General features: G+C 39.7%; 1 protein-coding gene across 1 annotated transcript; it reads left to right on the top strand.

Annotated features, from left to right (window-relative positions):
• Sepsecs (Sep (O-phosphoserine) tRNA:Sec (selenocysteine) tRNA synthase) lies at positions 1-26,391 on the top strand. The gene is made up of 11 exons (XM_057772673.1): positions 1-115; positions 679-833; positions 3,296-3,414; positions 3,733-3,891; positions 5,097-5,250; positions 9,296-9,398; positions 13,924-14,053; positions 14,196-14,287; positions 20,554-20,647; positions 22,379-22,469; positions 25,780-26,391. The coding sequence occupies exons 1-11, from the start codon at positions 2-4 to the stop codon at positions 26,081-26,083; spliced, it is 1,515 nt and encodes a 504-aa protein (XP_057628656.1). The 5' UTR covers position 1; the 3' UTR covers positions 26,084-26,391.
• The last annotated feature ends 356 nt before the right edge of the window (positions 26,392-26,747 follow it).

Genomic DNA, 26,747 nt, shown 5'->3' with positions numbered 1-26,747 from the left:
CATGAACCCCGAGAGCTTCGCGGCGGGCGAGCGGCGAGTTTCGCCGGCATACGTGAGGCAGGGCCGCGAGGCTCGGCGTGCGCACGAGCACCTCATCCAGCTGCTTCTAGAGCAGGTATTCCCCTGCCTCGGTGCCCTGGTTCTGCGTCTCCGGGGAGGAGAGGGTGGGGCGGGACGGCGCGCTCCTCGGTGTCCACGGAACTGCCAAAGTCCGGGTCTTCGCCAGCCTGGGCCGGTCGGGGAAGGCACGGTCGGGAAGGCACGGTGTGTTGTTGGTAAAAGCACTCCACCCGGCAGCTTTCCGCCCCGACCTCTCAGGCGGGCCTCGCTCCTGGCCGCAGTGCTGAACTTCAGTGCCCCCGAAGTTTGAAAACTCCTCATTGAGGGCATCGCCTTGACCGTTCCGTAACTTAACTGGGATTTAAGAATCCTAGCAAACCTAAGTGTCTGGATTCCATCTATTCTCAGTCTCTAGCTTGTAGTCAAATAGAATACGAACGTTTGGTCAGCTGGCAGTTTCTTTATAGTTGCTGAGTCTATTTTTGATTTGGGGAGTCAAGGGGCATAACACAAAACACATTAAAAATTACAGTCCATCGGTGTGGGGTTTTAGGGAATGATAATTTTCCTGAGTATAAATATCTTCATTTTTTTTTTTTTTTTTTTTTTTTTTTTTAGGGCAAGTGTCCAGAGGATGGCTGGGATGAAAGCACACTTGAGCTCTTTCTGCATGAGCTTGCAGTCATGGATAGCAACAATTTCTTGGGTAATTGTGGGGTGGGAGAAAGGGAAGGGAGAGTGGCCTCTGCTTTGGTTGCTCGTCGTCATTACAGGTATGTTTCTTATGCCAGTTGTGAGAGCCTTTGGGCCCCTCCCCCAGGTGGAGTGGGAGGAACTTAAAAATGGTTATGGTATTCATAGTAAATTTGAAAGTTTCCACTCACAGTTTCTCCCCGGACATGGGAACCAAGTGAAACGAGGAGATGGGAACACTCTGAGCAGGTGCTTCTCATGCCAGAGTTGGAGTTCTAATATGTGATGGTTTCCCCTTCAGACACTTCATGGTCAACAGTGCTGTGTTCTGATAAATATTTAAACTAGGAAATCTGCTTGGTTCTAAAAACTTAATGTTGTCAATACAAAAGACACCGAGTTCCTCTCGAGATACTAACAAGTGACAGGTGACACCAAATACCACGTTGTGGTGTAACAGTTTCATGAGCTTTTTATAATGAAATAGTCACAGAGCAAAGAAAATACTAAATCATAGACCAAGACTTTCAAAACACACTGGTAGAAATATGGAGGTAGGCCAGTTACAGCAAAGCAAGGCAATCCTAGTATTGCCTAAGGATCAGATAGCCTCTGGGTAGGTGGAATACACTCCAGGGTCTCTGTACGTTCCAGAAGGATTTCCCTAATAGTCATGAAGGTGACAGCCCACACACAGGGGAGACATTTTGGTTCTGAACCTGCACCTTGCCAGCTTACCCCAATCATAGTAGGTAAGACATAGAATCATAGAGTGTTTAATGAGGGTGAGACTTTTTTTTTTAAAAAATTCAGTTGACATAAATCATAGTTGTCTTTCTTTTGACAAGATAGTCTAATTCTCTCTTTGATTTTCAAAGACAGAGTCTCACTGTGTCACTGTGGCTGTTCGGGAACTCTCTTTGTAGATCATGCTGGCCTTGGATATATAGAACTCTACCTGCCGCTACCTCCTGAATGGCAGGATTAAAGACATGTGCCACCACACCCAGTCATATTTCCTTCTTAACTTGCAGGTTTTATTGGAGGGTAATGAACTTGAGAGCATAGTTTATCAGTATCTGAATCCCACTTTATAAGTACTTCTTTTTGTTGTAATCGATGGAGGAATGGGTGTATTAGATGATTACATTATTTGCATTAGTTTTGAAAGTTTTTTTTAACCCATCCTGAAAAGTGGTTTAATTTTTCTTCCAGACCTGCCTCTTAATCCTGAGTGCCAGAATTTAAGGCATGAGCCACTACCTCCTGCAAAAAATTCTTTAATTATTAATTGATAGTGCTTTTGGATATGATTGCTTATTTCCATCTTCTACCCTTTCTGTGAGAAATATGAACTCTTAAAAACATTTTTTTTGATTTTTAAATCAAAGTGCAGTTTTAGAGGCATACTAAAATTTGATTTTAACATGAACTATGATAATGAGTATGGATGTAAGTTTCCTGTCTAACTGCCCTGGTAACTTGGTTCATATATAATATATGTAGAAGACTCACACATAAAGTGTGCTCATAGGGAGGTACAGCACTAGTGCTCTGTGATACGCTCCTTTTACACAGTTTCTGATCTACTTGACTGTAAGAGATTGAGTTTACAGAAGAATTATTTCTTTATTTTAAAGAACATTCAAAGGCATCTGTCAATGTGTGTATAGGGCCATCCAAGACAAGTAGATTTGTACACTCATTTTCAAGAAACATAATTAAAAAAAATTAGAACAGTTTTTGCCAAGGGTGGTGGTACTGCCTGTAATCCCAGCACTTAGCAGAAATGGGGAGGGTCTAAAGTATAGGGTGGTCAGTGCTACCTAGTGGGATCTCATCTCAAAAGGCCACTGTCACCACCAGCAGCAAATCAGGGCAGTTTCTGAAGCATCTCATTCAGGTCAGAATCTGTCCCGCTGTGGTGGAGGAAGGGAAGAGGGAATAGGATGTTCCCTGTACCATGGTTTTAAGCCGATTACTCCAAAGGTTAATGGCTTAAAATGATGACTATTTCTTCAGTTCTGTACATTAACTGAGCTCAGCAGCTCAGTGTTTTGGGTTTCTCGTGTAGTTGTCAGATGTTAGCTAAGAGTGTAGTTTTGTGGAAGGTTAGAGTCGGCAGTCTACTAAAGATGACTTGGTTACGTGGCTGAGGGCTCAGCTTGTCTCTTCCCGTGAGGATTTTGAGACACTAGCAAACTCCTCAAGAAATCTGATGAAGACTTTAGTGCTTCTTATGACCTTCTAGAACTTAGAGGCTCCAGACAGTAACTTCTGAGTCAACCAAGTCAGTATGAACACCCCTACATACGGATTTAGATAGGTGAGAGGTTAGATTGTCTGTTGGTGTGGACCAACAGGAAAGCAGAAATTGATATGGTGGTCCTTGGGGATTACTCCACATTAGTCATTCATGAAGTGTGCGTGCAATAGTGGAAGACCGCCACTGCTAGTTTTTGGTTATTTAGTTGTAAATATGTGTATTAATTACTTGAACACTGAATGTATTTGTACAGTTTTTGGTCCATTTTTTGCTTAGGTTCATCCATGGAATTGGGCGGTCTGGTGATATTTCTGCTGTGCAACCAAAAGCTGCAGGCTCTAGCCTCTTGAACAAAATTACCAATTCTTTGGTGCTTAATGTCATCAAGCTGGCCGGTATGTATCATGTCAATCATAATGTGACTTGTGAGTAGACAGCACACTAGTTTTTTGTATTTATATCTCTTAAAAGCAACATGAATTTGCATTTTTAAAAGTGCACACATGTAAACCTGTTTCAGACAGGATAGAAAACCACCCCAGGGATGACCTTTAACCATGGCTTTCATGAGAGCAAATAAGAAAGAGAAACACCAGGGTTACAGTCCGTGTTATTTTATGAACCAAATTTATCATTTCTTCCAGAAGGATGTTGGCTTTTCATTGTTTTGTTTTGTTTATGAGATAATAAATTGCTTTATTTCTTATTTGTAGGTGTTCATTCCGTGGCCAATTGCTTTGTAGTTCCTATGGCAACTGGTATGAGTCTAACCTTGTGTTTCTTAACATTGCGACACAAAAGACCTAAGGCCAAGTATATCATATGGCCGCGGATAGACCAGAAGTCCTGTTATAAGTCCATGGTCACTGCAGGTAAAAGACATGCAGCATATGTAATGTTTTAAACATCCAGTGGGAAACTCAGATTTTTATATAGAGATAGGTAAATGAAAAATTAAATGTACTCCATATTCATGCTTTAAAGAAATTTTAGTAAAGTATTCATAAAATTTAGCACATATTTTGTTTTAGCAATTTGTAAGCTTATGTATACTTATATTTACCATTAAAGTTTGCATAATTATTTGTGGCGTCATCTTTAATTATATGCTAGTTAAGTGTAATACTTCAGTTAAAAATCTGAAGGACTCTTGGGCCATGAGATGGGTCAGTGATCTCCAGGTGACTGAAATTTATAGTTTTCTTTAGCAGTAAAACACAAAGTTTATGGGTATGATTTATTTATTTTAGCATTTGAATTTTATTATCATTTATGTCTATCTCTGAAAAACATAAACTCAAGTGAAATTGAAATGTTCCCAGAGAATGAGTAGAATGAGTAGTCTTCGTTCTTTTTTTATTTATTTTTTTTTTTTACAGAACTTAACTGGACTAGTAGTCTTTTTGGTTATCAACACCTGAGCAATTAACTTCTGTAGGCTTCTGGTTAACATGTGTTTTCCTTATTTTATAGACTCCATTCCTTTTCATTTCACAGTGCTAAAGATCCAGTCTGGTTGCTGGTTGTTCTTCACACCCTTTTGACTTGTTTCTGATTAATGTCAGTTCTGATTGTCTTAGAGTTTCTTTTGCTGTGAAGAGACATCATGACCACAGAAACTTTTAAAAAGGAAAACATTTAGTTGGGGTGGCTTACATTTCAGAGGTTTAGTCCATTATCATGCTGCAACATGGTGGCATGCAGACAGACATGGTGCTGAAAAGTAGCTGAGAGTCCTACGTCTGGACGCCCAAGTAACAGGAAGTGGTCTGAGATACTGTGTGAGGCTTGAGCATAAATAAGACCTCAACGCCTACCCACAGTGACACACTTCCTCCAACAAGGCTGTACCTACTCCCATAAAGCCACACTGCCTAATAGTGCCACTACTTATGAGCTTCTGGGGGCCAGTTATATTCAAACTATTATACTGAGCCATCTTTTTTACTAGAGGAAAAGCTTGTCAGTGAAATAAATATTTAGAGTTCTTTTGTACAATTGCCTTGCTTCTTAGAGTTCTAGAATCATCTTGCATTTAATTGACACTAATGTTTAGATTTCTGGTTGACTTGGTTAGGTTTTGAACCAGTGGTGATTGAAAATGTGTTGGAAGGCGACGAGCTGCGTACTGACCTGAATGCCGTGGAGGCTAAAGTCCGGGAACTCGGGCCTGATCATATTCTGTGCATTCATTCTACTACATCCTGTTTTGCTCCAAGGGTCCCTGATAGGTAACTGACTTGTGAATATTGGTCTTTAGATGCTCTTTTGAATAAACTTTGTCCACTAATTCCCAAGCACGACGAGATAACACTTGGTAGTGAGTAGTGAATGTACTGGCCTGAGAGAATAAATCAATCCTAGGGATACTTATTGTAGTGGTTTGGAGAACTTTGATGCTGAAGGAAAAACAGCTGATGTGAAGGGGGAGATCCCTGTATCCAAATCTTAGTACACCTTACTTGTCTGCTTTCTTGTTCTTGCTGCTTTAAGTCTCTCACTGTTGTTGTCCTCACTGCTTCAGCCTTTCCAAGTGAATTGCTGGCTTAGTAGTTTTCCCGATCACTATTTCTTTGGCTTTACAATTCATTTACTAAGTAGGAACGATCGTCACTAACAGATTATAAATAAAGTATTTTAGGATTATTTACATGTCTTTGATTGGGAGATTAAGCTAGATATGTAAAGTGGTTGATGATAATATAAATTAGAAAATTAAAACCATGGGGGATGGCAGATGTTCATTTTTCTAAAGGATAGCCACAGGTTTTTTTTTTTTTTTATTTTGAAAATGTCATAGGGCTTAAGTTTATTGACAGGAATTTCTGTTTTTGCCAGAAGCTCTGGCTTGTTCTCATTTCAACATCTTTATTAGAAGTGCTAATAATTAATAAGAATTGTGTTGACTTTGGACTCTGGTTGCTAAGCTTTTGTGTTTGTGAACTCATGGTTTGTCAGTGATAGCCACATGTTAACTTTTTATTATTTTACAGGCAAATTTTGAAAGATCATATTGAAACCATACTCTTGAAAATTTGCCTTGGGTCATTTATGAGCCTATAAATTCTGTTTTAAAATTATATTGCATATTCTGTAGTAGTTTATTAATGACCAATCATTTTAAATTTCTTTTTTTTTAAGCTTTATTTATTCATACACAGTGTTCTGCATGTACGCCTGCCGGCCAGAAGAGGGCACCAGATCTCATTATAGATGATTGTGAGCCATCATGTGGTTGCTGGGAATTGAACTCAGGACCTCTAGAAGAACAACCAGTGCTCTTAACCACTGCTCCATCTCTCCAGGCCTCATTTTAAATTTCTAAGCAACAAGCGTGTGGATGTTTGTATTAGCTGAATTATTTTTCTCTGTGGAGTTTTGCTTCATTTTGAGTCATATTTTCAGTGTATGGCGCTGTATTGTTTTACACATATGCCTGATAGAAAAGATTCCAGAGAATTTAGTAGTTGGAAAGTTGTCACTTGTTGCTTTTTGTTGTGTGATGTAATGATTGCTTTTGGTGAGTGAGGTTATGAAAATGGCAGTATAAAGTTAGTGTATTTGATCTTATGATTTTATAATCTTATTTTTAGTGGTATAGTATTTATTTTGTTTTTATTGGTCAATTATCGAAAAGTATTGAGTAGGAAATCCATGTAAAAGAAATATTAAAAGAATGTCACTTTTGATAGCTATTAAAATTAGCTTCTGATTTAGAATACAGTGGAATTCACATGGAAAATCTGTTTCCTGCTTTTCTTTGGCTTTCATTTAATACCTCTTTTATGTCCTATTAAAACATCTGATTAATGTAGATCATTTAAAAGCTACTTACAGGTTTGTCGTGTTTTAGATAACTTTAGTGTTAGGGACCTTATTTTCAGGAAAGTCACCCTCTCACTAGAGCACACACGGAAACATGCCTTTCATCTTCTGAAGAGTGTATTTATGTGTGTTCTGTAGTAGGAGGTGCAGGCGGGCCTGCTTTTCATCCGCCCAGCTTCTGCACGGCTAGCTTTACACCCGAAAATAACAACACAGAAACTGTATTCTTTTAAACACTGCCTGGCCCATTATATCTAGCCTCTTACTGGCTAACTCTCACATCTTGATTAACCTATTTCTAATAATCTGTGTAGCACCACAAGGTGGTAGCTTACCAGGAAAGATTCAGCATGTCTGACCTGGCGGCTGGCTCCATTGCGTCTGACCAGAGAGGAGAGACCTAATTTTCTGTTCTATCAAAGGGCCAAGGCAGTTTCTTTATTAACCAATGAAATCAACACAAAACAGAAGACCCTTCCACATTAGTGTTCCAATTCTATTTTGTTAGTAACAGAAGAAATCTTGGTATTGATTGTGAGACAGGTGTGTGTGTGTGTGTGTGTGTGTGTGTGTGTTTGTGTGTGCCCCAATGGTTGATTTTAGGCATCTTCCTCTATTACTCTGCACTTTATTCTTTGAGACAGGGTCTCTCACTGGACCTGCAGCTCCCTGTTTCAGTTCCAGTGGCTAGCACTTGAGCCCCAGCAATCATCCTGTCTCTGCCTGCCTAGTGCTGGGATTATAGGCACACACTGCCTTGCCTGACTTCTTAATGTGGGTTCTGGGGAATTGAACTCAGGTCCTCATGCTTGCAAGGCAAACACTTTACTGACTGATTGATCCATGTCTCCATCCCTAAAGATTGTTTTATTCATGTCTTAGTCAGTGTTCTATTGCTGTGAAGAGACACCATGACCACAGCAACTCTTATAAAGGAAAACATTTAATTGGGGTCTTTCTTACAGTTTCAGAGGTTTAGTCCATTATCATCATGAAAGGAAGCATGGTGACATGCAGCTCTAGACCTGGTGCTGGAACAGTAACTGAGAATTCTATATCCAGATTTGCAGGCAGCAAGAAGAGACACTGGCCTGGCTTGTGCTTCTGAAACCTCAGAGCCCATCCCTAGTGACACATCTCCAACAAGGCTACACCTCCTATTCCTTCTCAAGTAATGCTACTCCCTGATGACTAAGCATTCAAATTTATGAGTCTGTGGGCCCATTATCATCCAAACAACAGTTCATAATACTTAAAGGAAGCAAATTGAAAGTTTCTGGCAATGAACATGATCTTATTCCCATTTATAGTTTTAAAACATACTTGTTCACATCTAGGAAAAAAGATATCTCATGCATACCACTCCTTTATTTACTTACTTGAGACGGTCTTGCTATGTATCTCTGATTGGCCTGGAATTTACTGTATAGAATTAGCTGGCCTCAAGTTCACAGAGATCCATTCGCTTCTGCTTCCCTGTGCCATGTATTTTAAATATCTCCGTTTGGAAAGAAGCATAGAAATGCTTTGCTTCCAAATTCTATTTGTGAAACCAAACTTCTTTTTAGAAATCAATTTTGTTGCATCACAGTTATAGTTTTGCAGTGTACTGATGTTATTTTATAGGTGACTTTAGTCACAAGCAGTATTGGGTTTTGAGAAGGAACCTCTGCTGTATTGTGGTTCATTACCATATTTAACATAAATTAGACTTTTAAATGTCTTTTTATGAGAAGTGTCAAATGAAAGAGTAAAAAGGATAGATTTTAAGCCAACAGTATTTTAAAGGATGTATCCAAGTTGTTAGACAATGTCAGTGAGTTTTGGTACAGGAAGGTTGTAGTTCCCTCCCCCCTCCCCCCTTTTTGTCTTTTTAAAATTAAGGTTTACTTGAAAGTGTATTTTTTAAAATTTTGTGAGATTTCTTAAGGTTTCCAGATATGCTTATTTATTTTCTCAGTACTAGCTTCAGTATTGTGAGTAGTCAAAGCAGTAAGAAGGGGAATCGCAGCCCTTTGTGAAGCATCATCTAATCTCTGTGCTTTGTAAGAAATTTGGAAATTACTGAAAAGTTCCCATCGTAAACTTCCGTTTTGTTTTGTTTTTCTTTGAGACAGGGTCTCACTATGTAGCCTGGCTGGCCTGGAACTTGCTGTGTAGACTAGGCTGACCTCACACTCACAGTGCCTCCGCGTATCAAGTCATAAGCTTTTCAAAATATGTTTTTCCTTCATTTATTAGTAACATTGAAAGGCTTTCTAAGGTTTTCTAAAGTGCTTGCTGTGTATTTCCAGGCTGATGAATTACATGCAAAGATACTACAGAGGGAATTCAGTTTGTCATCCCCTTCTCTCTTTCTTTACTATACTTTAACACTATTGATAAAAACTTTCCATAATTATTATAAAGCACAGTATGAGTATGTCTCTCTGTAAATGTTTATGTTTATAGATTAGAAGAACTGGCTGTGATTTGTGCTAATTATGACATTCCGCATGTAGTCAACAACGCTTATGGATTACAGTCTTCCAAGTGCATGCATCTCATTCAGCAGGTGATTTATTATATTAATATTATATATTATAGGATTATGACTTTTTTCCTACAGTCTAATACAGTGAAAGTTATTTAACTCTCTCTACTTTGGGGAGCATTACCAGTACTCTCTTGGTAAAAGTCATTGTTCCTTGGTAGTCTAATGGTAATTGAATAGTAACTTTTAAAGATTTGTTTATGCATCTATTTTGTGTGTATACACGTGTCTGTATGTGTAAGCGTATGCATACCTATATGTCTGTGTGTGTGTGCTTGTTCTTGCTGTGGGGGGCAAGAAGAGGGTGTTGAGTGTCATTCTTTTGTTCTCCTACTTCATCAAGGCGGAGTCGCTCTGAACCTGTAAATTGAATTTTCTCAAGCAGGCCGGAAGTCAGCAAGCCCCAGTGGTCCTCCTGTCTTCACCCTTTTTGGAGCTAGAGTTTTAGGTGTCCGTGAAATGCCTGACCCGTTACATGGGTTCTGGGCTTCAAACTCTTCTCCTCATGGTTGCACAAGTGTTCTTCCTGGATGAGCCGTTTCTCCTGCCCTGGAAATAGCTTTGATGGCCCTGAATCAACACAGAAAGATTTCAGTAGCATTCTTAACTTTCTGAGATTTTTTTAAACCCTGGATGCTCATTTTTCTAATGTATTGAATTACATTATTGTTGATTATATTTTATATAGAAGAAAAAGAAAACAGGAAGAGTAAGAGTGAACCATGTAAACACATAAACATATTTTCAAATCTTAAAAAAAATACAAAACATTTAAAAATACTAAAGGTTCTAAATACTCATTTAGTAGCTGCTGCTCTATGACCTTTACTCATTCACTCTTACCTTTCTTTTGGTGTCTTTTCATCATTCCTTAACTTTTCAAGGCGGCCTCACAGGTCTAGGTGGACCGTGTTTGGTGCGAATGGAGCAGAAGAAAGGGGTACAGTGTTCCGTGCTGGAACTGGTGAGAGCACTTTACATGGTGACTCACTTTTATTGAATTGCCCTCCTTTCCTCTTCTTCTAATTCCTAGGACTTAAGAAAATTACTACATTTATTTGTGTGTGTTCATGCTCACACATGTGTGCCGTAATGTGCTTAAGGAGGCCAGAGGACAACTTGTAGGAGTCAGTTCTTTCCTCAACCATATGTTCCAGAGCTAGAACCAGGGCTGTCAGGGTTGGTGGTGAGTACCTTTAACCACAGAGTCATCTCACTGCTCCTTCCCCCTTTGTATCTTTAACACTTTCAAAGTTCAAATGCAGCCGGGCGGTGGTGGTGCACGCCTTTAATCCCAGCACTTGGGAGGCAGAGGCAGGTGGATCTCTGTGAGTTCGAGACCAGCCTGGTCTACAAGAGCTAGTCCCAGGACAGGAACCAAAAAACTACGGAGAAACCCTGTCTCGGAAAAAAAAAAAAAAAAAAAAAAAAGTTCAAATGCATTAGCATCTCTAAAAGTTAATAAAAGGAAGGAGTGGGTGATCATAGCTATCTTTATTTTTAATCATAGCTATCTTATAAGTACTGCTAGTCATTTATAATGAACATTTTTCTGTTTCCGTGAATGTACTGTTTTCACATAGTTTTAGATACTGTGTATATTTAACAAAAGACGTTAAGCCTTGTTAGTTATATGTTTATACTTTCTGCATGCCTATATTTGTTTTCACACACATCATTTTAAAGATTTATTAATTTATATGTGGGAGAGAGGTGGCCTGAGGAGGTCAGGAGAGGCATTGCATCCCTTGAAACTGAAACTGGAGTTTAAGGTGTTCGTGAGCTGCACAGGTGGGTGCTGGGGTCGGTGTTCTGCTCTTCACACTAGAGCAGCTGTGCTCTAACTGCTTTGCTATCTCTGCAGCCTGAGATGAGTCATTTACTCAGATGTTATTCCCTGATTGAGAATTGCTTAGGGTTCTGGGGCTCACAACATACTTTTGAACACTTGGGAGTAGAGTGATAGTGGTATACTAATGGAGGGCCAAACTGAGGGGAGCAGTTGAGGAGCTGATGGGAAAGGTATCCTTGGGGCTGCTCTTCCTGGCACACCACTTTGTCGTGTGCGCGTGCATGTATGTGTGTGATGTTTCTCAAATGCAGATGCTGTCTCGTAGGTATTATATTACTTTCTAAAATGGACTTGTCTTTAAGTAGTAAATAAACATTTCTGCAGATTGGCCTGCATGAGGAGAGGGCATGGCACTGTTGGTTTAAACAACATAAATGTGTAAGTCTTGTTGAGTTCTGACTGCTATTTTGTGACATTCTAAGTAGAGTTAACTTTCACTCATAACTGTCATAATACAGACAGCTTACCAAAGACCTACCATGTGTGGTAGGCATCCGGTCAGGCTGTTAATGTTTTAAAACTAATCCTATTAAGATGTATTTTCACTGTTCCTGTTTATATATGAGGAAATATGCTTAGTGGTTTAAGCGTTTGACCTGTGTCTCACAACTGCTGAGGAAGTTGTATACCAGTCTGCCACCAGGGCCCCCAGTTTACCTAAAACAGAACAAAGCCCCAAGAAAGCAATATCACAGTAACCATGTAATTAGTGAAGAAAACTGTTATACCTGAAATGTCTTAGCACTTTTAAAAGATGTCCCAGAATGACTTGGTTCTGAGCAGATAAGATACTCTGTTAGTATGTTTAATCTCAAGAAGTACACTTGTGGTTCTGTTTGCTGAAATGCCTAATGTGAGATGTCAGGACAGATTGGTAGAGGCATGTAATAGAGCTATAGAAATGTGTGTGGGACCGACGGTTTAGAATGGAAGGTGAAGTTCCAAAATGTGGGAAGCAGCGACTTCACTTGTTAAGAACTGGCGCAAAGTAGCTGTTACTGCTACTTACCCACACACCCGATTGTTTCATTCAGTGGATTTTCTGACTTCTCATTAGTATGTGAGCTACCATAGTATGTGCCGGGGACACAGCGTTGCAGCCTGTTTCCCAGCAGCCTCCATCCTGCTAGGTTTTTTATTTTCTTCCTTAGTGGCCATTTCTGAATGTTTTTTGTGAAGGAGTGTGCAGTCTTCATGGTGAAAGGGTGGGTGTAGCAGTCTGGAGTCTGCTTACCCTTTCTCAGACCGCCCACTCCCAGGTCAGGCTCATGCTCCTCTCAGAAAGCCTAGACGGTATTTCTGGACACTTTCAACCTGGCACCACTTGCTGTGCTTTCTCTTCACTTATTCTGTTGTTTATGCTGTCCCCTCCTTCTGAGATGGGTTTCTTCTGTTCATAGTCTGCTAGGAAATAGAGTCCCGGCAAGAGTAAGGCTGAGACAGTCGCAATGGTCTCTGACTGTCTGTTCCCCTCCGTGGCTTCTATTGCCTCTACCTGTTGCCTGAATCTGGTCTCTCAGATTAGACCAGCTATCTGCGATTTCCATTCTCCCTGAGATGCAGAAATGGGGAAGAAGTGTGAAAACGAAGGTCAAATGTGGTTATAATACTAATAGGAATGTAGATTGTGAATACAGATTGAAAATCTGTGGCTGCAGATAAAGAAAAAAACTATGTGAGTTGAAATTTAGATGGTATCTCCATTTTTAAGAGGAGAAAATTGCAGCACATTAGACAGAAGGTCATAGCGTGTCAGATGGGAAGCAGAACTGGGCCCCACATTTCTAGCAGGTCTGTGTCCAGCTGTGCTGGGTATTAGACTTCCATCTGAAGTTCACTTGCCTCTGAATGAGACCATCTAAGATCACATGTTAAGGATCACAAGTTATGGAGAAACACTGATTTTGGAACTTCCAGGAATATACAGATGAAATTGCCATTGGTTGATGATAAGCATAGAATTTGGCTTTTCTCTTTTGTGATCAGAGCCGTCATGAAAGTAGAGCTTGTTTAAAGGCTGGGCTTGAGCTTTATGCCTGGTCTGTATGAAGCCCCTGGGGTTAATCTCCTGCACTGTAACACAAACAGACAAACCCAAAAGATAAAAAACCTTAGTAGATTTTCCTAAGTATCAGAGAGAGACACTTAATTTTCTAGCTGCTTGGTTGGCACTTTGGGCAGCTGTAGTTTATTAGATTCTGATGTTAGGTATTTAAAACTACTTATCACCATAGACCTTATAAAAGTCATAGGTGTGGGGCATGGGAGAAATGCTTTGTCTCATACTCAGTTTTAAGGTAAAAAGCTGTTTCAGGGGAATTCCCTCTTGCACTGGTAATGACACCCCACCTGCTTTATGCAGGCTGAGTTTAGTGATTAATCTGTGAAAGCCGATGTCCACTGCAGTGTGCTGGGTGTTGCGCGCCACCCAAGCTGGAGTTCAGTCTGTAAACCCTGGACTTGCACTGCCACAGAGAAAATTTCATCCCTTCACCTGCCTTTAAACAAATGTTTATGCACTGTTTCTCATTTTTACTTTTTAATTAAGGTAAAATTAGCCTTTGTAAATGTGGGAATGAAATTAAATTGTATGTATCATTTTGTACGACATTTTTGTTGTGGCCTTTGCTTGTTAATAGAAGTTGTTGTCTGTCCTAGCGACTGACATGTGACCCATATGTTGTTTGATTCTAGGGGGCTCGGGTTGGTAGAATCGATGCTTTCGTTCAGAGCTTGGACAAAAATTTTATGGTTCCAGTAGGTGGTGCTATAATTGCTGGCTTTAATGAATCCTTCATTCAGGAAATTAGCAAGATGTATCCAGGTAAATAGATAACTTGTTTTTTGGAAAAATTAACTAATGAACAAAAATATATGTGCATATATTTATAGTCTGCTGTGATGAGTTGATTTCTCGAGTCTCCCCCATCAGTCCTCCTGCATATGCCCTGTCCCTCTGTTTTCAGGAAGAGCTTCAGCTTCGCCATCCTTAGACGTTCTCATCACCTTGTTGTCACTGGGCTGCAATGGCTACAAGAAACTGTTGAAGGAAAGAAAGGTGAGGCTTGTTGAATGCCGGTGTTCTAGCCTGTATATCTCACTTATGCAGGAGCCACTGTGGGGTTTCCATCTCTTATTCGTCCTGTAGAAGCTAATCATCCCTTCTGTCCAGATTCTGAGAAATAGTTCAGATGCATTATTTTACTATTAGTATTTGTTATTTAGAAACATCTGTATTGGGAACTATTTGTTCCTTTATCACCTAAAGGTAGAGGGGCTCTCCTATTTTGTTACTAATTTTTATTAAATAATTTTCTTTTGCATTTATTTGTGTGCTCACGTGCACGTGCCATGGCACGTGTGGTGGTCAGGGTCAGTCTGTGGGTACAGAGATTGGACTCAGGTCATCAGGAGTAGGAGAGTCGCCTTGCCTTTTACCTGCTTTGCAGGCTTACCAGCTCTGCCTTTTCTTTTAGGACAGGGTCTTGTGAGGCCCTGACTGACTGGAGCTTGCTTTATGTAGACAAAGCAGTCCTCATACAGTGGGCAGTCCTCCAGCCTCTGCTTCCTGAGTAGTGGGGCTACAGGCATCTGTCACCACTTCTGGCATAGAGGCTCTTGAAAGAGTAATGGAAAAGTTTTCTTTTGAGTGATTTGGAAGCCTGAAGGCTTGTTATGGTATGAAGGACTAGTCCTCAGTGGAAGAGCCAATAGGAGTCAGCCACCTCCTTATTCTAAAATAATAAATCCCTCCATCATTGCTGAAATGCTGGACTTATGCTGGCCTTGAAAAGAAAAGTGATGAACTTTGTGGTTCCAGCTACTGAGGAGGCTAAGAAGAAAGATCACTGAGCCCAGGAATTTTTGGTCATCATAGTGAGAGCCAGTCTTTTAAAAGAAACTAACAGATGCTTCATTCGTAACAGTTCTCACCTTCCACTGTGAGTACCAGGGACTGAGCTCAGGTTGCCAAGCTTGCACAGCCGGCTCAGCCATGCCACTGGTCCCCTGCTAGGTTCATTGTATCCATTCTTTGGTGTGCATCAAGTTCATTTGCAGGGATTGTCTCCATTTTGCATATGAAATTGTGATCTGGGAAGATGAGCTTGCAGAAGGATTGACTGGCCACTTTCAAGTCCCAGAACTGCTGGTGAAGACTGAGTCTGGGTGCTGCTCAGGCCCCTATGTATGCTGTCTGAACCACTGTCTTCTCATGTTTGCAGTTACTTCTACAGCACCGAGGGAGTGATCGATCCTTCTTCCTAGGCATTTGAGCCATAAAGATGATGATTGATCTTGTGACCCTCCCATTCTATCTAGAGGAGGTATTTAAACCCCAGAGGCTCTCAAATGCACTAATTGATTTTATTTAAAATTCTTTGTATAGAATTACTTAGAACAAAGCCTGTCTAATGGAGTAATTTCCAGAATACTAAAATACTGATCTGAGAACTCTGACACTGCATGAAAAATAATTGTTCTTTAATGTCTCCACATAGTAGGTCTTCCTGCAGAAAATGTGTGTGTCCTCCATAAGTACAACTGCGTAAATGTAGCATAAATATTGTTTTTTTTATATTGGATTTGGTGCAGAAATGTAGCCTTTTTTTTGTCTAAATGGACTCTCTCTGCTGTGAACATCTCATCATGGTAGTTTATTGGCTCAGCTGTGGAGAAGCCGAGGCAGAGCTATTTTGCGCCAGCCCGAGCTATTTATAAACCATCACTGAGAGCGCCTTTTTATGTTACTGCTGCTCTGTGAACTAAAAGAAGGGTGTTAAAGGAAAACTTGGGATTTCTTTTTATTCTGTGCCCTTATTCCCCACAATGGTATTTTTAGAGGTTATTTCTTCCAGCAATATCTCTTCAGGAAAGGCTTTACCTTTGTCATATTGAGCAGACAAGAGCTCAGCTGGAAGCCATTCCTTTCCTCAAGCTTTCCTTTTTGAAGGGTGAAAGGACCAGAGAGTGGAACTTTGTATGTGAATTGAGCCTCTTTGCCCTTAGCCCCTTCCTGATCAGTACATCTACTTCATAGAGGGAGGAATGACCAGGAGTTTAACGAAGAGGCCTCGAAGAAAAGAGGTTAAAATACAAGCGACTGTTTCTTTGAGTTTTCTTATGCAAAAAGAAAGATCAGCCTTAGAAGTTTGTCCACTTCTGCCTTGCTTCCAAAGAAATCCATTATCTGCCCAGCTCTCCTTATAGAAAAATACTTTGCTGACCAGGGTGGCAGACCGTCATTTATTGTTGCAAGTATCTGCTGAATTGGGCAAGTTCAGAAGAGGGGTGTAGTAGAATGGCTGTTCTGGGGCTAGAACTTGTGAGCTGATGCTTAGAGGATAAACCATGTTCTAGAACACTAGATTGTAACAGCAGTGGCTTAGCCAGAGCTAAATTTGGAAGAAGGAGTTTGTGTCCTGAAAGTGGAATTCTTGAATCTCTTGTCAGTGTCTGATTTGGGGCCTGGTTATGAGACTTCAGCACCTTGAAAGCAGTGTTTTTGCCACTGAGGCAAGCGTTGTTGAACATGTGTCAGTCCTTGGTGGCAGCCACAGTGAAGACCACAATATTTAGTATCATTTTTTTCAGCTGTGGATATCTCTGTGTGTGGATGTGTATCCATGCTGTTGTCCATCTGTCCACGCATGGTTCCTTACCTTCTGAGACAGACATGGAACACCATTTTCTCCTACCCCATCACATGATGTAGCGTGTTGCACAGACATTTTCTTGGAAGTTTGATGAACTATGCACATCTGGGTTCTAGTGAGGGATAGTCTGGATGTTGGGTTTCAGTCTGCGGTCCAAAGCCTTACAAAAGATAATGCGTAATATAATTCAGTTCCTTTTTTCATGAAAAGTATAAGATTTTGTGTTTAAATTCTAGAAACATAGCTGACATTAGCATTCAGGTATTCAGTTCTGTTTATCTGTAGTGAGAGTCTTTTAAAATTAAGTTAAATACAGCGCAAAGGACATAGAAAATCAATATTATTTCATTTCTTGAAAGTAAGATCTTTCTATACACATTTGCTTGTGCTGCTTATAAATCTCTCCTGTTACAGAAGTATTTTATAATAAATGTCAGTTATAGATTTAACTGTAGCAGAAAATAGTACAAGCTCTGGAGCACCTTCATGCATCAGGTAAAACTGCTTAGCTCAGTGTTAGTGTAGGATCGCCATACGATACCCTGAGAGATGTTTTAAAGTGTGGTGATATTAATAGGACATCAGGGCTCTACTCCGTGGCCTGTGTGCAGTTCAGTGTGCTGCAGTGAGGCTAGCTTACCTCCCACAGCCTCTATACGCAGTAAAGACTGTAAATATTTGTTGTTGAGCATGAGCTTCATTCGAAGATAGGTTTTAAAAATTGAGTTAAACACTAATGATATATGAGACTTAGTTACCTTATGATTATCTTTATAGTAAAGATTTCTCTCCTTATGTTAGTTACAGAAAAGCTGATTTCTGGCTAGGGGTGGAGACATGTACCTGTAATCCCAGCACTCGGAAGGGTAAGGTAGTCTAGGCTTCATTGCAAGACCAGATCTTAACAGATAACTCTGAACCTCTGACTAGCCAGTGATTGATAGAACTGATTGAAAGTACTTTATTAGTGGATTAGAATTGAACATGCACAAATTCAGTTTTCTCTCAATGTTTTATGTGCATGATTACATTTGCAGGTACCCTCTAGGTAACTTTTCAGGAAAAGTTAGCTCAGGTACAAATTAAGTTCTCATTAGGGTCCACTCTACGGATGTGACAGCCACACTAGATAGGAGATTATTTTAAACTGGGCTTCTGCACTGAAGTACATAAACTGAAGGACTTTGTTTCTTTAACAATAAATGAAATGAAAGGTGAAGGTAGCCTTGTTGCTAGGGGGACATAGGGATCCATAAAGGACAATTCTTGGCAGCTACTGAGTGTTAGACATACTGATGAAAGTTAGGATTTTATAGATAAAGAGACATTATCATCTCGTATCTATGTGGAAATAAGGGACTGTTGGTTTTTTTTTTAATGCAGAGCATTTAAAATTAGCAACTTGTGTACTTTGTAGTAGATGAAAACACACACAGAACCCGTGAATTCTACTTTTAGGGATTGATGCCGTGGTAAGAGATTGTGAATTTTTCTAGTTGCCATACAGTTCTTGGTGTTTTTACTTTTATTTGATTCTTACGTGTGCTACGTTTTGAAGGAGTATTAGAATATTGATTTGAGGATAATTCAATAAAATCTTTTTACAAAATGTCCAATAAAAGATACCTTTTTCACATAACTTTGTCCCATTTGTGAAAATGACCACAGTTGTCTTTAATATTTTTCAGATTATGTTTAATTATAGTTTGATGAAGTTATAAATTATACAGGAAAAAAATAAGTAAGCAGAAACATTTTTTCCATAAACTTTTTGGCTACTTGTATAAAGTAGAATACTGATCTTTCAATATGAGGCAGATTTATGGGAGTTGTATATGATAATTGTTGCTGTCGTTATCAAGTGTAGCTTGCACAAAGGGATGTATTTGGAAATACAGGCAAACACTGAATGTTAATAAATGTGCTCAGAAAAAAATAATCCATTAAAAATATTAGTTACTAGATGAATTACTGCCGAACACAGCTCTGAAAATGTAGGTGCTGTTGAAAGTAAAGTAATGAATAGAAAGACTTGAAAATAAGGACTGAAGAGATTCTCTTCCAGAGGACCTGGGTTCGATTCCCAGTACCCACATGGCATCTCACAGCCCTCTGAAACTTCAGTTTCAGGGGCTTTCAACAGCCTCCTCTGGCCTCCACAGGCACCAGGCACACAGGTATACATGCAGACAAAACACCCATATTTTAAAAAATAATGGAAAATGTTGTATATTTTCAATAGCTCATGATTATGATAATATATAAAACATATTTATAAATATAAAATAAATATATGTATAAATATATAATATATTTTTATATACATTTTATTATATATTTATGATAAGAGGATGTCTTACCACATCTATCAGATAACAATAACAATTTTTTTTATAAAAAGAACTAATTTAGTGATCTAATATTTTTTATTCTGACATGCTAAGAATTGTTCTTATAAATTTAAGAATGGTGATTAGTATAACATTTTAGGCGAGAATATATTGTCAGCAAGGTAAGGCCTTTGTACCTGTAAGAAACTGGTAATTCATAAAACTGGACAGCATTCTCCCTCCTCTCTTAGTTTTTATCTGTTACCAGATAGTGTTGCTCATCTGTGGACTTTAGACCCGAAAGCTGCTGAGAGAGCTACCTTAGGGAGAAAGCAGAAGCAGCTTTTGTGGCCTTTGAACTCGAGAAGTGTCATTTCTGCTGTTAGCCTTGGAGTCTCTTTAGAATTTATGTTTAACTGTGGATGGAGGTCAGTAAAGTAGACTCATCCAACTGCAGATGGATTTGGGTAGGTTTTCATTTTTGCACCTTTTCAAAAGCAGAAGCAGAAGAAAATAACTTTTCAGTTGAAATAGCTGCTGACTCCGTTATACTGCTGTGTCTGTGCGTGTGACATTTTAGACTCAGAAACATTTATTACACTTTCTGCTATTGGCAAAGTAGAGTAAGTTTTAGTTTTGGTTATTGTAGTCCTTGAGATAAGAGAATTGTTCATTTTAGCTATGTGTACCTTAAACAGAATAGATTTGTGGCTGGGGATATAGCAGAGAGGTAGAGCACTTACCTAGCATACACAGACCTCTAGTTTGACCTGGGGACACACACATGCATGCAAACACACAGGCAGTATACTTTTTAAACTTCCACTTACTATGTAACTTGCATAGTAAATGGATCCATCTTAGCATTGGAGAGATTTTCTTAGTAGTTACAGGAGGAGGTCATCTGAGAAGAACAGGAACTAGTGGTGTAGAAGGGCCTCTGTGTAGAACAGTGCAGAGGATGAAGAGTTGTGCTGGTAGCGTGTGCAGAAATAGATGGCTGTGTCAGTATATACTTAAATCCCAGCTACTTAGAAAGCTGAGACTGGAGGATCAGAATTTTACCTCTTACCTGGGCGACAGTGCAATATGCTGGTCTTCCCATTAAAAGAATTCTGAAGTATCAACTCTGAAAGTTCTGCAGAGATGCGATATATTATAGTTCAAGACCAGCAGTGGGCTGGGCTGTCTTTCCCCCTGTCTGCTGTTTGCAGTGGTTCTGAATCTCACTGTATTGTGGCAGAGGAGAGACATGGGAGATGGTAGATAGCATACATTTCATACCAGTCAGGTTTTGTATTAAGATTGAGTTGTATTTATTTGCGGTATTTTTATTTCAGGAAATGTTTGTGTATTTGTCCACCCAACTGAAGAAGTTGGCTGAGGCCTACAATGAAAGACTGCTACAAACACCTCACAACCCTATATCTTTAGGTAATTTTCTTCCTTAATAAAAGAAAGTATGTCTGAAATATTCTTAGGAGGAAGTTGTCATTTATAGAAATAATGAACTTGTTTTGATTATGCTGATATTTCTAAATCCATCCCAATATTAAGTGATAACTTAAAACGTACTTAGCCTTTAGAAATGTTTTAATGTTTCTCTAAGGTAAAGCCTGTTTAGTGAAGGAATCAGAGTTAATAGTAAATATAACGAATATACAGATAGTAATTTAGGGCTTACCTCTTATAATGAAAATCTGTTCAGTTAACAAAGCTCCAGCATCCAGCATAGCATTGTCAGTGCCTTTGCTTATTTTCCTCAGCCTCTGCTGTCATCAATTGATCTGCTGATATAAGAACTAATGTTTCAGTTATGCAGTTCAGGTGCTATTGAAGAGACTAGTGAGCTAGAGGGGTTTCCAGTGGTTAACATGCTGCTCTTCCAGAGGATTTGAGTTCAGTTCCCAGCTCTGTCAAGGTCAGCTCACAACTGCCTTTAACTCCAGCTCTAGGGAATCTTAACACCCTCTTGTACATGCCCCAAAACAAACACATAAATAAAAAGCATTTTTAAAAAGTCAATAATTGACTTTTACATACCTAAGTATTTAAAAGCGTCATAATTAGTTTGTGAATATGTTTTATATTTCTCATCCAGTTCAGAAAAGTGAATCATTTATAACTGAAGCCATTTTGGAATGTGCATTCATGGAGAACCATATGGGTACCAACACCTAATAACAAAGTCCCTAATTTTTTGTCCACATAACAGGTGGTGTTGGGAATATCAGTTCTGCCATGTTTTAGTTGCCAATCCCTTTTCCCTATCTCTAAGATAGAGATAATAAATAATCTATCATGCAAGATTGCTTAGGAATGGTTGAGACCATTGTTTTAGGATTTCTATTGCTGCAATAAAAATACCATGGCCATAAAGGAAGTTGGGGAGAAAAGGATTTATTTGGCTTACACTTCTGCATTGCTGTTCATCACTAAAGGAAGTCAGGACAGGAACTCAAACAGGGTAAGATCCTGGGGGCAAGAACTGATGCAGAGACCATGGAGTAGAGCTGCTTTTTGGCTTGCTTCCTGTGGCTTGCTCAGCCCACCTTATAGAACCCAGGACCACCTGCTACGGGATGGCACCACCCACCATGGGCTGGACCCTCCTCCATTGATTCCTAAATGAGAAATGCTTTACATCTGGATCTCATGGAGACATTTCCTCAAGTAAGGCTCCTTCCTCTTTGATGACTCTAGCTTGTGTCAAGTTGGCACATAAAACCAGCCAATACAAAAAGGGTTGTAAAGTGTCTAGCTTGGCAAGCCAGTCTTCAATAAATGATGGCCATGGCAGTGGTGGGAGCCAAGGACGCAGTTTACCATGAGGTCTCAGAATGACAGTTGTACATTTGTGTATGTAGGAGTTAGTCCTACTAAGATAATATGCATACATATTGCTTAAGTCCTTCCAACTTGGTTGGATTCAATTAGCAGCTCCATTGATCATGGTGATACGGAAATTTTGTCCATGGTTTGTAAACTTGTTTGCTTAAATTGTGCTTGTCTGATATGGAAACAATCCTTGCTGTAATTTATCAAATGTAGTAAAGTGCTCTTATGCTATGGAACAACGAATGAAAGTAGTTTATCATTATTTGTCTTGGGTGGTTTTTGTGATCCCAAAGCTTGTTGAATTGTCCTTGTTTTGTTTTCTCCTAGCCATGACACTCAGGACAGTAGATGAACAGCATGACAGAGCTGTCACCCAGCTTGGTTCAATGCTTTTTACCAGACAGGTTTCTGGAGCCAGGTGAGTAGCTTTAAGAGATGAGTTTATTTGCTTTCGTTGTCACCTCTAGGCATATGCGTCTGCCCCTCAGCCCGCAGGGACTTGTGTAGTTTTTTTGACCTGTTTTGGTTTCATCGTATGGTTTTACTAATGGATTTTCAAGGTTTTTGTAATCTTAATAACTTCAAAGCTCCACTTTCTGCATTTTAAGAACTTGAATGTTCAGATGGAAGGAACAGTTTATATGCATGCCAACAAGTGAAAGCCTGGTGATACAAGTGTTGTCTGAGACAAAGGTGCTGTCATTTTGACCTTGGTACCTTCTGGGTTTTGGGGCTTGGATTTCTACTGATTCCAGTTTCTTGACTTTTCCTTCTTCAACTCTTCTTGTCCTTTTCTGTCCTGCATGGTGATTTGGTAAGATAAATATTCTTTTGTCTGACTCCTTAACCCCACCTTACACCACATAAGGGTTTCAGGTTCTATTGTAATAAAAGTATGTTGACTTTTCTTTCAAAAGAAAAGTAAGTTTAATCAAGGACTTCTCTTCAGTAGTCCTTCACTGTATACTGAGCCATGCCTGAGGCTTCACTGTGGCCAAAGAACAATTAGGTAATGAACCTGTGAGACTGTTAACACCCCACCTCTGGACTCTGGTCAAACTACAGGAAGACAGGAGTCTTATTTGTTTAACTACCTCTCTGGATGAGGAGTCGTTACAACTGCTGCTGCTGCTCCTGCAGCTCTAGAGATTGAACCTAGGGCCCAGGGCATGTATGGTAAGCACCTGACTACAGATACATCCCCAGCTCTCTTTCTGTTTTCAGACAGGTTCTCACTAAGCTGTCCAGGTTGAACTTGAACTTGCTATTTGGCCTCGAACTTTCAAGACTCCTGTCTTGCAAGGTCCAGCTTCTATGTAGATTTTTGTCTAATTCTTTGTTAGCTGCACTGTCACATTATAATAGTAGACTAGAAATAAGTCAGTTTCAAGTGGGAAAGTTGCTAAGGAAATAACTGTTTTCTAATTGTTGTAGTTATATTTCTGTTGCTGGGATTAAAACACTCTAACCAAAAGCAAATTGGGAAGGAGGGTTTCTTTAGCTTATATTTAGAATATATTCCAGGTCATAGTCCATCATTGAGGGAAGTCAGGGTAGCATCTCAAACAGGAACTGCAGTAGAAACCATTGAGGAAAGATGCTTTCTGACTTGTTCATTAACGTGTTCATTCAGCTAGCTTTCTTAAATAGTCCAGACCACCTGCCTAGGGATAATATTGCCCTCGGTGAGCTGGGCCCACCTACATTAACTAGCAGTCATATTAATATCCCATTGAGAAGCCCAGAGGCCAATCTGATCTGAGGTTCTCTCTTCTGGTTGACTTTAGGTTATGTTAGGTTGACAATAAAAACTAACCAGAACACTAAACTAAAAGAGTTATGCTTTTCCTCATCAAGTACTATCTTGGAAGCATACATGTACATGGGCGTCAAAATCAGGTGTTTTACATTAGAGAAAAGTGATGGATCTTGCTCTAAGTGCTTTCCATCACATCTCTATGAAAGCATTTTACTCTGACTAGCAGTCTTAGCCAGTTTCTATTGCTAGTGAAGAGACACTATGACAATTCTTAGAAAGGAAAGCATTTAATTTGGACTTGCTTACAGTTTCAGAGGTTTAGTCTATTTTCATCATGGCAGAGAGCATGGTGACAGGCAGGCAGAAGTGGCCAAAATTCTACATCTGATCTGTAGGCAACAGAAAGGGAGAGAGAGAGCCACTGAGTCTGGCTTGGGCTTCTGAAACCTCAGAACTCCATCCCTAGTGACATACTTCCTCCTACAAACCATGCCTACTCCGACAAGACAACACTTCCTGATCCTTCTAAGTAAATCCTTCTAAGTATTGTTGCTCTGATGACAAGCATTCAAATATATGAACCTATGGGGACCATTCTTATTCATGTCTCCACACTTCAGAGAATAAAATGCCTGTGTTAAAGGACTTGGTTTTTATTTGTACTTTGATTAGATCTTCATGGAGCTGGAGTCATAGGCATGTTATGAACTAGCTGATGTGGGTGGTGCTAATGGAATTTGGATCCTCTGGGTCTTCCGTAAGAAGAATGTGAGCTCTTAACCACTGAGCCATCCCTCTGACTCCATTGTTTTGTTTTGTTTTGAGCTAGTAGTGTCTAGCTATGTACTCTGATGGGCCTCTGGATCCTCCTGTCCCTTCCAGTGTTAACCACAGCTGGAGTGACAGCTTGTTCAAAGAAAAAACAAATGTAGGTCAGTTTAGCTTTTTGTTTATTTGGGTTTTTTTTTTTTTTTTTTTTTTTTTTTTTTGCGACAGATTTTCTCTGTGTAACAGGCCTAGACCCAGCTGTCCTGGAACTTGCTTAAGTTGCCTTGTAGACCAGGTTGGCCTCGAACTCACAGAGAGCAGCCTGCCTCTGCCTTTTGAGTGCTGGGATTAAAAGTGTGTGTCACCAGGCCTGGCTGGTCAGTTTAGCCTTTTACTTGTGAAACTGTCTATATGCTGCATAGTTTTGATGCTTTTAAAATGGTTTTGTAAGAGGCCACTTTTTATCTCTATGAGTGGGTTGATCTTAATTGCTTGCTTGCTTGCTTTTGTTGTTTTTTTCTTTTTTGGATTTTCGAGACAAGGTTTCTGCAAAATAGCATTGACTGTCCTGAACTCACTCTGTAGACTAGGTTGGCCCCCAACTCACAGAGATCCCCTTGCCTGTGCCTCCTGAGTGCTGGCTTAAAGGTAAGTGCTACCACTTCCCGGCCTATAATTGTTTTCTTATAAAGTAAAAGATTAGAAATCTGCTTATGTCTAAGAATGTTGTGGAAGTCAACCTTAAAGGTGGCTTTTGCTGTCTGGTGACCTCCATCCACTGAAACAGTTACATAGGTCTTAGAGCTCACTGTGAGCAACCGTGCTGATTGCATGATTAGAATTCTCTTTTGTTGATGGTGAGGTAACAGTAAACCAAAGCAGTTTGGCTTACACAGTTGAGGTCAGAGTCTAGATTTGACACAAAACTAAATTTCTTATTGCTTCTTGAAGAAGATGTGAAAATGGTGGGATTCCTTAGGGTTCCTGTTCTCTGTTATAGAGGGTGAGTAAATGATCATCGCTAGGCAGGACTCTTCAATTGTATTTTACAATTTCATTTTAAGCAGTTTGTTTGCGTAGGTCATGATTTATGCCGTTTCTCAGCGTCTTAGTCTGTGGTTATATGACTAGTGAGACAGGTGCCCTGTTTCTGGATGGTATCTATTAGCGCCATTAGGCTGATGAATCTTTTCCCTTTCAGGGCTGTGCCTCTTGGGTCTGTGCAAACTGTGAGTGGCCACACTTTTCAAGGCTTCATGTCCCATACAGATAATTACCCTTGTGCTTACCTCAATGCGGCGGCAGCCATCGGGATGAAGATGCAGGATGTGGACTTGTTCATAAAGAGACTTGAGAAGTGCTTAAACACCTTAAGAAGAGAACAAAATAGAGCAAGTGCTGTGTCTGTAGCTGATGACTGTAACAGAGCTGGAGATGTGGACATTGAGGAAATGGCTTTGAAACTCGATAGTGTGCTTGGTGACAAGGACCAACGACCTTCATGACACAGGTTTCTTTTTGCTATGGTTCATACAAGCACTTTAAAGGATATATTTAAAGTTTTGAATTGAGAATTTTATAGAGAATGTTCTGTCAAGGAAGAGACTGGTCTGAGGGTAGCTGTTGGTGATTGCTGTCTTTTTATCCTTAGAATACCTCAGTCCTTATGATTCTTAATAGGTTATAACATGCAGTCACAATGAACATTATCTGATTGTTATATTAGTTAAACAACACAATTCAGATGATTCTTACTAATATAAACTGTAAAGTTACGTGTAATTCTTATTGAAATACAGAGTGCTTCTTCTTAGTTGTTCTCTGGCATTCAAAGATTTTTTTTTTTTTTTTTTGTTTCTGATCACACAGATTTGAGAAAGATGTTCCCAGTGTTGCTAAATACTAGGTGCTTGTTTAGCTGTCTGTGCCTGTAAGAGGGAGTCCTCAAGGGAGCAGAGGCAAGACATAGTTTAATGTAAACCTAAGGGCAGTTGTTCTCAACTAGACTGTCTTGATTATATAAGCAACATATATAAGACCCAAAGTGGGTGTTAGTGACATTAAATGGTAGAAGCCAGTGGTTCTGCTCAATATCTTACTTACTGTCCAGCACATGGTTTCCACAAAAGAATTCTCCAAATGTCAGTAGTGATGTGAGTCATGGAAGCA

This window comes from Chionomys nivalis, chromosome 6 (assembly GCF_950005125.1).
Source record: "Chionomys nivalis chromosome 6, mChiNiv1.1, whole genome shotgun sequence".
Classification (NCBI taxonomy): Eukaryota; Metazoa; Chordata; class Mammalia; order Rodentia; family Cricetidae; genus Chionomys; species Chionomys nivalis.
The sequence above is the reverse complement of the archived record's forward strand: the minus strand, read 5'-3'. Positions and strand labels throughout refer to the sequence as shown.